An 11,767-nucleotide genomic window follows, 5' to 3' on the forward strand; every position below is an offset into this window, starting at 1 on the left:
TTTTGGAAAAAAATGTTGGGGGGTTGGTGTTTCAATCCGGGGCCGTGGGAGGCAAAAAGTACCCTTTCTTTTTTAAGTGGCTAGTATAAAAAATGAGTTTCTTTTGGGTTTTTGGCCATTTTTGACTAAGAATGTTGGTTTTTGGGTCCTATGCCCTTGTATTAAAAACTAAATGGACCTGAAAGTTGGGTTGTGGGTGCATTGACATATGGCCACAGAACATCATCAATGCTTTTTTCATTGTTTACTCCAAAAATGAGTTACTTTAGGGTTTTTGGCCATTTTTGACTAAAAATGTATATTTTTTGCTCCTATGCCCTTGTATAGAAACCAAATGACCTGAAAGTTGGTACATAGGTGCGTTTCACATATGAGCACAGAACCCCATCAACGCTTTTTTCATTGTTTACTCCAAAAATAAGTTATTTTAGTTTTTTTGGCCATTTTTGACTAAAAATGTATATTTATTGCTCCTATGCCCTTGTATAGAAACCAAATGACCTGAAATTTGGTACAGAGGTGCATTGAACATATGCTCACGGGACCCCATTGACACTTTCTTCATAGATCACTTCAAAAATTAGTTATTTTCGGGTTTTCAGTCATTTTTGACTAAAAATGTATATTTTTGGCTTCTATGCCCTTGTATGTAAACCAAATGACCTGAAATTTTGTACAAAGGTAAATTGGACATATGACAACAGGACCCCATCAACACAATCTTCATAGAGCACTTATAAAATGAGTTATTTTGGGACTTTTAGCCATTTTTAACTAAAAATGTATATTTTTGGCTCCTATGCCCTTATATTGAAACCAAATGACCTAAAATTCGGCATGAAGGTGTGCAGGACAAGTGGCCACAGTACTTCATTTTCCCTTTGAGCAAACATTACTTCAAATTGTTGAATTTTGGTTTTTTTTTTCAAGGATGAAGATGGATTGCAATATGCTGTATTTGCTCCTAAGCAAATGTCGGCCTTTCTAGTTATATTGCAATCCATACATAGTATGGGATTGCAATATATTGTTATATTGCAATCCATACTACAGTATGGGATTGCAATATATTGCTTTTCCTTTGTCTCTCCTGTCAAATTCTTCAAATGGATTCAACTTTTTCATTTTTGGATCAAATGAACTGAAATTTGGCAGGGTGGTAGAAATAGCAAATACCCCCAGACGTTTTTTCACTTTCTTGATAGAGGCCTTAGAATTTATGATATTTAGGGTATTTGGTCATTTTTAGACAAAATATGTATATTTTGGGCCCCTGTGCCCTGGAATTACAAGCTAATGACCTGAAATTTGGTACAGAGGTGCATTGGACATATGAGCACAGGAAACAATCAACACTTTCTTCATAGATCACTTCAAAAATTAGTTATTTTAGGGGTTTTGGCCATTTTTGACTAAAAATGTATATTTTTGGCTCCTATGCCCTTGTATCACAACCTAATGACCTGAAATTTGGCACAGAGGTGCATTGGACATATGAGCACAGGAAACCATTAACACTCTCTTCATAGATTACTTTTAAAAAATAGTTATTTTAGGTTTTTTGGTCAATTTTGACTAAAAATGTATATTTTTGGCTCCTATGCCCTTGTATAGAATTCAAATGACCTGAAATTTGGTACATAGGTGCATTGGACATATTGGCACAGGATCCCATCAACGCTTTCTTCACTGACCACTTAAAAAATGAGCTATTTTGGAGTTTTCTGCCATTTTTGACTAAAAATGTTTATTTTTGGCTCCTATGCCCTTGTATAGAAACCTAATGACCTGAAATTCGGCATGAAGGTGTGTCTGGCATGTGCCCACAGTACTTCATGTTCACTTTGTGGATACATTACTTTAAATTGTTGAATTTGGGGATTTTTTGCCATTTTTAGACTAAAAATGTTAAGTTTGGGCTCCTGTGCCTATGTATGGAAACCAAATGGTCTGAAATTTGGTATAAAGGTGTGTACGGTATATGGCCACAGGGCTCTATTCACACCTATGGTGTACATCAATTGAAAATTGTGACATTTGCGATTTTTTGCCGTTATTGACAAAAAATGTACATTTTTGCTTCCTGTGTCATGAGAAAGCCAACTGATCTGGAATTTGGTATTAGGGTAGCTTTAGCACTATAAATGGGAATTGGGCCACATAGACTGGTCCATTTTGCATAGATAGGGGTGTTCTGGAAGAGTCCATTATTGTATGATGGATTGCAATATGCTGTATTTGCTCCCAAGCAAATGTCGGCCTTTCTAGTTTTTCCTTTGTCTCTTCTCCTGTCAAATCTTCAAATCCCTTCTACTTTTTCATTTTTTGGCCAAATGAGCTGAAATTTGGCATGGAGGTAGAGATAGCAAATACCCCCAGACGTTTTTTTCACTTTTTTGATAGAGGCCTTAGAATTTATGATATTTAGGGTTTTTGGTCATTTTTAGACAAAATATGTATATTTTGGGCCCCTGTGCCCTGGTATTACAAGCTAATAACCTGAAATTTGGTACAGAGGTGCATTGGACATATGAGCACAGAAAACCATTAACACTTCTTCATAGATCACTTTAAAAATGAGTTATTTTAGGGTTTTTGGCCATTTTTGACTAAAAATGTATATTTAAGGCTCCTATGGCCTTGTATGAAGGCTAAATGAACTGAAATTTGGTATATAGGTGCATTGGATATATGAGCACAGGGCTCTATCAACACTTTCTTCATAGATCACTTTGAAAATGAGTTATTTTGGTTTTTTTGGCCATTTTTGACAAAAAATGTATATTTTTGGCTCCTATGCCCTTATATGAAAACCTAATGACCTAAAATTTGGTACATAGGTGCATTGGACATATGAGCACAGGGTCCAATCAACACTTTCTTTATAGATCACTTTAAAAATGAGGTATTTTGGGTTTTTCGGCTATTTTTGACTAAAAATGTATATTTATGGCTCCTATGGCCTTGTATGAAGGCTAAATGAACTGAAATTTGGTATATAGGTGCATTGGATATATGAGCACAGGGCTCCATCAACACTTTCTACATAGATCACTTTAAAAATGAGTTATTTTGGGTTTTTTGGCCATTTTTGACAAAAAAATGTATATTTTTGGCTCCTATGCCCTTATATGAAAACCTAATGACCTGAAATTTGGTACATAGGTGCATTGGACATATGAGCACAGGGTCCAATCAACACTTTCTTTATAGATCACTTTAAAAATGAGGTATTTTGGGATTTTCGGCTATTTTTGACAAAAAATGTATACTTTTGGCTCCTATACCCTTGTATGAAAACCTAATGACCTGGAATTCGGCATGAAAGTGTGTCGGGCAAGTGCCCACAGTACTTCATTTTCACTTTGGGGATACAATACTTTAAATTGTTGAATTTGGGGATTTTTTGCCATTTACGGACTAAAAATGTTAAGTTTTGGCTGCTGTACCTATGTATGAAAACCAAATGGTCTGAAATTTGGTATGAAGGTGCGTATGTTATGTAGCCACAGGGCTCTATTCACACCTATGGTGTACATCAATCAAAAATTGTTAAATTTGGGATTGGCATGCATATGAAGATGGATTGCAATATGCTGTATTTGCTCCTAAGCAAATGTCGGCCTTTCTAGTTATATTGCAATCCATACATAGTATGGGATTGCAATATATTGCTTTTCCTTTGTTTCTTCTCCTGTCAAATCTTCAAATGGATTCTACTTTTTCATTTTGGGGCCAAATGAGCTGAAATTTGGCAGGGTGGTAGAAATAGCAAATACCCCCAGGCGTTTTTTTTCACTTTCTTGATAGAGGCCTTAGAATTTATGATATTTAGGGTTTTTGGTCATTTTTAGACAAAATATGTATATTTTGGGCCCCTGTGCCCTGGTATTACAAGCTAATGACCTGAAAATTGGTACAGAGTTGCATTGGACATATGAGCACAGAAAACCATTAACACCTTCTTCATAGATCACTTCAAAAATTAGTTATTTTAGGTTTTTTTGCCATTTTTGACTAAAAATGTATATTTATGGCTCCTATGCCCTTGTATTAAAACCAAAAGACCTGAAATTTGGTACATAGGTGCGTTTGGCATATGACCACAGAGCCCCATCAACGCTTTATTCATTGTTTACTCCAAAAATGAGTTATTTTAGGGTTTTTGGCCATTTTTGACTAAAAATGTATATTTTTGGCTCCTATGCCCTTGTATGAAAACCTAATGACCTGAAATTTAGTACAGAGGTGCATTGAACATATGCTCACAGGACCTCATCGACACTTTCTTCATAGATCACTTCAAAAATTAGTTATTTTGGGGTTTTCAGTCATTTTTGACTAAAAATGTATATTTTTGGCCCCTATACCCTTGTATGTAAACCAAATGGCCTGAAATTTGGTACAGAGGTGCATTCGGCTGTTTCACAATTGAGTGTACCCATTTATTTTTCCACATGTTACCAGTTGATAAGAAAGTCTACATAAGACATTACTGTTCTAGACTGTTATTTCCCAAAAGCTGGTGTAACAAGGAACACAACAAAAAAATAAATAGAGAAATCCATCAATATTTGGCGAAAATATCGTAAAAAATATTACTAAAAAATGTCCCATTTTTAGTGTTACATGTACCAGGGGTCATTCAGTTTTTTTCGCAATTAAACCATTGCATCTAACATCAAAAACATGGCTGCTACCTTAAAATTCCTTATTTTGTACATGCAGGGATATGTTAACTAGAGATTTATTACCATTTTTTGAAGGTATTCCGACTTTTTTTGACAATCAGGGTTATTTTGTATTTTCACCCACATGTTACCAATTTTAATGTAATATTTACTTCAAGGTTTCAAAGTCTGTAGCATTATTTTAATGTGCTGTGATAAGTGTTAATTTGACATGTTAATATTTGATATGATGTATGTGAAGGAACAAAAGTAGAATGAGATCATTCCTACTTTCATCTGAGTCACAGCGAAGGATCAAAGTATCGGCTGTCATTTTCCGAAAAATTTTGTCCCGTCCGTACCCCCCCTTAATTTCTATATTAAGTTAATACTACAAGCTTTTGATTGTGATAGTTTACAAGTCTCTTTGACTACATACCAAACCACTATAGAAACCAAATCTATGATAAAGACCTTGCCCGATACAGCACCGTATAACTTCAAATGTCCCGTCCGTACCCCTGTCCCGTCCGTACCCCCACCTGTCCCGTCCGTACCCCCACTTTTAGATTTAAGCAAAATATTGGGGAAAATGACATTCCAATTGCTAAAATAACACATACTAAAGACTTAAAAGATACAAACAATTAATCTCCTCAATAAAAATAGTAGTTTCTAATGAATTCATCATCGTATTCTTTAACAGGTTTTTCATTAATCCCCATAAACTGCCTGGGACTGGTATGAGATGAAATATGATATTCCCCTTAAGTTACCATCCCATTTTGCCAAGACCATGTGCTCTCCTCTAGCCCAGCTCAGTCTCTTCCTGATTAAGTTGATGGTGACAACCCATTTTCTTCACCTTCCACTAGTGGTCTAGTGCAGGTAGTGTAAATGCAAAGGGCAAGATAGGCACTACCTGACATGCCAAGGAGAAAGGCAAAGGTTCTCGAGATACTTGTCAAGTCTCCTATTCAAAATAAAATCCTTGAGAAGAAAGGGGTACTTGCTGTAGCAAAAGAGAGCAGAAAAGAAATGCAAGTAGCTCAAGAAATTGCAGATTCCATGACAGAGCAGGTACATTCCATCAAATTCACTGTGGAGCATCGCCATCAAAGAAAAAATGCTACCAGTAATGGCATTCTCAGATCAGATCTAATAAGAATGGTCTAACTCCCTTTTTTCTTAGTTTAGACAATATTGCAGTATTTGTAGATGCTTTAATTAACTGGTATTGGGTGAATAAATGTGTTCCAAAATGTTTGGAGAAGTCCCTGCAGTATCAGTCTTTTTGGCCTGTTGTCTGGCTGTGTCCCGTCCGTACCCCCACATAATATCATATTCATAAAATCATCAAGTCCCTTGTTGTGTTGCCAATGTATAAAACCTAGAATCTTATGTAGGAGTATATAAAGAATGAAATTTTACCAAAGTTTAGCTACCAAAGTGCTTGAATTTAAAAATTTCGTATTTGACCTTTCCTTCCACATAAAATGACAGCGAGGTGTTATCATCGCCTTACAATAAATGACCAGAAAATGACACAACAAGGTGCTACTGCAAATCAAAGTTAGTTTTCTGGTCTTGTGGACACTAGTGATGGAAGATAACATGGAATAGTGTTTATCTTTAGTTCTTCCTCTGGCTGTACTGTATATACCTTTACATACAGTCTTACAGTTGTCCCGTCCGTACCCCCATAGTGATCCATTAAAGAAAGACCTGTATTATAGTAACCGAGAGGTGTTGTGCAGAGATCTTTTAGGATATTGAGCCCCAAGTATGTACCTTTCAATTGCCAACATCAATTTTGAAATATATTAAAGTTCATTTTTCAACCTCAGTGACCCCTGTTTGGTACACTCAATTGTGAAACAGCCGATTGGACATATGACAACAGGACCCCATCAACACTTTCTTCATAGAGCACTTATAAAATGAGTTATTTTGGGTTTTTTAGCCATTTTTGTCTAAAAATGCATATTTTTGGCATATATGCCCTTGTGATGAAACCAAATGACCAAAAACTCGGCATGAAGGTGTGTAGGACAAGTGCCCACAGTACTTCATTTTCCCTTTGAGCAAACATTACTTCAAATTGTTGAATTTTGGGATTTTTCAAGGCTGAAGATGGATTGCAATATGCTGTATTTGCTCCTAAGCAAATGTCGGCCTTTCTAGTTTTTCCTTTGTCTCTTCTTCTCCTGTCAAATCTTCCAATCCCTTCTACTTTTTCATTTTTTGGCCAAAGGAGCTGAAATTTGGCATGGAGGTAGAGATAGCAAATACCCCCAGACGTTTTTTTCACTTTTTTGATAGAGGCCTTAGAATTTATGATATTTAGGGTTTTTGGTCATTTTTAGACAAAATATGTATATTTTGGGTCCCTGTGCCCTGGTATTACAAGCTAATGACCTGAAATTTGGTACAGAGGTGCATTGGACATATGAGCATAGAAAACCATCAAAACTTTCTTCGTAGATTACTTCAAAAATGAGTTATTTTAGGTTTTTGGCCATTTTTGACTAAAAATGTCTATTTTTGCCTCCTATGCCCTTGTATTAAAACTAAATGACCTGAAAGTTGGGACATAGGTGCATTTGACATATGACCACAGAACCCCATCAATGCTTTTTTCATTGTTTACTCCAAAAATGAGTTATTTTAGGGTTCTACTACTGGAATAGGATCAAGTAAAATAAACACATCCTAATCCTATTTGATCACACATGTTACTGATCCTCTATGATATGGTTAATCTCTACTAACAGAACTAACAAAAATATAGTATAGAATTACGCACTACTGGGCTTGAAATAATACTGGGTGCATAAGCTAGCTATAGAATTTCAGATCCAAGTTCTGAAGATAGACCGCTGAGGTTTGTAACAACGTTTTGCTGTCAATCTGCTTATTTTATACATTGCTGGCATGGTAAAAAAAATAATGAAAATCCATTATTCCTATCTTGAGTAATCCTCTTCAGATTTTGTTTACAATAATGCCCAAGGAATTCTAAACCTAGCCGCTAGGAGGCCCAAACTCATGTCACCTCTTCCCGAGCGCAAGAGCTATCTATCACCCCAATCACCACTGCAGTACCAAAAGAAGGCACTAGGGGGCACAAAATCTAACCATTTCCAGCTTTCCTCACACCCAACAACACACCAAGTATATGAAACCAATCCATCCAGCCATTCTTGAGTTATCTTGTTCACAGACAGACACACGTATGCTTAGTAAAATATAATATTTCATGGAGGTAATAATGATGGGTTTTGTGTTCAATTTGTGCTTGGTATAGCAAAAATAAAACCACCTTGATTTGAATATTTCTGCATTTATATTCCCAAGGATGAATTTCGATCCCTGCACTAGATTGTATTATTGGTATGACTGTTACATGATCCTAGTGAAACCCAGTAGGTCAATATTTGCAGAATGACATCCAAACTTGGGGGTCCCCTTACTGTTATCAGTAGTACTCTCTCAGCATCTCTCTGATTTCTACTTAGACATTCTGCCCTGTCTGACCTTGTGGCTTTAGCGAGGTAGTTTCACTTTACACAGTACCAGTGCAAACATTACACCAGACAGTGTTTCAACTCGACATTTGCACAGGTCTGTCCCCATCAAATTTATAGTAAGCACTTATGATGGTGTAGTAACAATATCTGCATTTAATATCTAATTGAAAATGTCTAAAAAATTAGACTGATAACATCTTTATTGTACTGAGAAGAAAAGATGAAGGCCAAATGAAAAAGACTACAGAAACGCAGAGAATCACACACATACACACACATATACTCACACATTGCTTAGTTAGGGTGCTTAGGGCAGTCCGACAGTGCCAAAGTTGACGGCACTGTTAGCTGTCGGCATGAGTTCGACTGTGGCTGGTCAGACCAATTCTTGATAGACACACACACAAACACACACACGATAAGATTATAGCCTCACCTGTTCACAGTACATCAGAGCCTGTTCATTCTCCATCAGAACCACAGGGATGTCTGTGTTAGCTGCTGTGTGGTGAACCTGAGAACAGAGAAGACTATTTTAATAGGAGTCACTTATAATAACTGCATTATTGCTTATTCACTACCATGGTTTTCACCAGGAATTTTTCACAGCATAGGGGGCATCTTACAATGACAAAGCCAAGGACATCTCTCAGAAACACTATGTCCGGCATTGTGCCAAAATGTGGGAAGGGTGGCTGATGTGCAGGGAAAGGGGAATTTTAGGGACTAAAACTGCCAGTTTTCATTTTAGCTAACATTACACTGATTTTCAGACAATTACAAACAAAATACATTATTACAATAAGAACTGTATGCAAATGTTACTCATATGCAAATCAAGTTTTGCTTTTTTAGGGTGACCAGACGACGCTTGATGCTCTACTACCGGGTACTAGCTGATAACAAAAAAAAAGACTCCTTACATAAACCTGTAGACACGGCTGGAACACATCTGTGTGGCTGCTGCAGCTCCCCTGGTTCAGGTAGTGGGTGGTGACGGTCTGACATCTGGACTGCACAAACTGTTGACCTGGTGAGGAGTAGGAAGAAGTTGATTGAGCATGAATCTACACACGGCTGTCGTACATCATCGGTACATGTATACCTTTTGGATATGTCAGGGATCATCTAATAGCTGACTAAAGCATACTCGGGTGAGATTTTTAGGAAGTGACATGGCAAGTCGAATTGGCATTGTCAACAACAACAATTACATCAGAATTTAGTATTATTTTACTAGTACTGCCATGGTGACTGTTGCATGGCTTCTCTTGGTTGCACTCAGTCACTCTTAAACTGTATAAACATTCAATCAAACATTAGTACAGGATAAATCAAATGCGTGATCAAATGTACACTGTAGGGTAATGGTAGGGTGTTTGGCTCAAAGCCTAGAGGTCCTGAATTCAAGTCTCTTGATATGCCCTGATGTTGAGCAATTGGAAAAGGCACTTTGCACCAATTTCCAAACTTCACTCAGGTGAAAATGAGTACCTAGAGGTTGAGTTAGGGCCGTTCCTCGGATAGGATGTTAAATATAGGCCCTGGGTTTGAGGAGAACGTCACCTTGAGCACGTTAAAGATCCCACCACACTTATCGAAAAGTGTAGCCTAAGGGTTCAAATTTTATCTGTCCGGATATTTTATCTGTCTGGATCCGGATATGCAGCATGTACTCTTCAAGTTCAATACAAACCGTGTGTCTACTGGGTATACAAATTATACAAACAAAAACAAATCCGTTTTTAGTCTTATGAATCAATCAATCAATCTTTTATATATAGTGCAACAATTGTACAAGGAGGTTATAACTGTGTTCTACCAAGGTTCTGTTCTCAGTTTTAACCAGAATGTGTTTACCTTGGTTGTAAGGCCTGACGACGTAGATTCCGATCAACACCAGCAGGATAAACCCCATCAGAACCACGGGCAGGGCAAAGATCAGGAACAACTTCAGCTTATCCGCGACTTTCTCCTTCAGAATCTCCATCTTACTCATTCGCTTGTGTCTCTCCCTCCTCAGAGCGAGCCTCTCAAGTTTCTTCTTCGCGAAGAGTCTCTTCCTTCCCCCAGCGCGAGGCCCGGACGTCCCGTTCGGAGCCCCACCACCGTTCGGTATGTGACCGTTGGCGGCCGGGTTGGTGGTGTGAGAACTGGAGCTCATGTTTGCACAGTTTGCCTGAAGGGAAACACGCAACAAGAACGTCGCTGTTGTTTCTTCACGCAGATGCACAAATAGCACTCAACAATCAAAGTCAACAACTCTCGCTCGTGAAACAAGTTTGTTTACGAGTACATACAGCTGGTTTTGAAACACTTAACAACCGTAACTCGAAAGAAAAATTAACATTCATACTTGCTGTTGTAGAAACTGCAGTAAAAAGTGCCCAGTTAAGGTTACATTTGTCGAAAATTAATCTAAAGAAGTTGGAATTTCTAGTTTTTCTTCAAAGTCCGCCATTTTGTTGCTTTGCTTACTGGAAGATGTCAACAAGTGAATGTTTGTGGGGGTCAATGAAATTAATTAATTTATTTTTTTAGTGCAAATACCACAATTGATACCATATAAAAGCTAAATATTAACTAGATAACAATTAAGTTACGAAATTTAGCTATTATGCTCTAAAAATCTTAACTACATAGTAATCTTTTAAAACAGCCAAATATCGTCCCTTGCAAATAGTAGCATCTTCTAACGACCTTTGACCCCATATTGCATCATGAGAATGTTTTTAGCGCCAGTTTTGAACTCTGGACTAGTCCTTCGTCCCCCTTTTATGTACCAGTTATAACGCCTTTAAGGCGCAGATTTGTCTACAGTCAAATTATCATAAAGATTTTAGAGGGCATAGGAGTAACATCATATCAGTACTGTGTAGGTCAATGTAAGATTACTAAGAAGGAAGGTATGATTCATTGCGCAACGATCATAACGCTAATTGTATCGGTGACAATGTCTGTGTGGAAATGTCTAGTGCTACACATAACATGTTACACACTATACTACAACTAGCGGTGGTTACCGGTACAGAAAATTCAGGTCTAGGTCCGGTTCAGGTCCAGAGGATCAGGTCCGGACCTAACCGTGGACCTGATTCAGTATGTGAGAACTTGTGAATGGACGATACTGAAAACAATGGTCCATTTCACTACAAATCAGTTTTGTGGAGTATTCAACTCGCACCTGTGTTTTAAAGTCCTGCAAGGCTAACTTCCTCTGGAACTTGACAGAAAACTTGGTAGAAATGATTATAGACGCTACTCTACTTCGCTCTTGTTATTTTCTTTGACCGGTAAGCCCCAAAACGTGTGAATATCCGTTTGCGCTGGTTTGCGCTGGTTTGCGGTATTTAGTCAGACCCGTGAATACCTGTCCATATAATCTGTTCATTTTCCAAAAGATCCAACATCCGGTCCACCGAATTTTTTCAGGTCCGGTTTTTCTGGACCGGTCCAATAAGAAAAACCGGTTTTGTACCGGTACGCCGTACCGGTACCCACCCCTATTAGATAACAACAATTTTAGTTACTACAATAGTATATCAAGTGGAATCTACGGTAGTTAAT

General features: G+C 37.6%; 1 protein-coding gene across 1 annotated transcript in view; it reads right to left on the reverse strand.

The window, feature by feature from the left end:
* LOC118416646 overlaps window positions 1-10,701 on the reverse strand; it is a 19,598-nt gene extending 8,897 nt beyond the window's left edge. Inside the window, exons 1-4 of the mRNA XM_035821815.1 lie at window positions 10,557-10,701; window positions 10,061-10,379; window positions 9,124-9,230; window positions 8,637-8,714 (exon numbers count right to left, since the gene is read on the reverse strand). Of these exons, the coding sequence (XP_035677708.1) occupies window positions 8,637-8,714; window positions 9,124-9,230; window positions 10,061-10,364 (489 nt within the window). The 5' untranslated portion in view covers window positions 10,365-10,379; window positions 10,557-10,701. The remainder of the gene's footprint in view (window positions 1-8,636; window positions 8,715-9,123; window positions 9,231-10,060; window positions 10,380-10,556) is intronic.
* Between the last annotated feature and the right edge of the window lie 1,066 nt (window positions 10,702-11,767).

The sequence above is a fragment of the Branchiostoma floridae genome, chromosome 5 (assembly GCF_000003815.2).
Source record: "Branchiostoma floridae strain S238N-H82 chromosome 5, Bfl_VNyyK, whole genome shotgun sequence".
NCBI classification, from domain to species: domain Eukaryota; kingdom Metazoa; phylum Chordata; class Leptocardii; order Amphioxiformes; family Branchiostomatidae; genus Branchiostoma; species Branchiostoma floridae.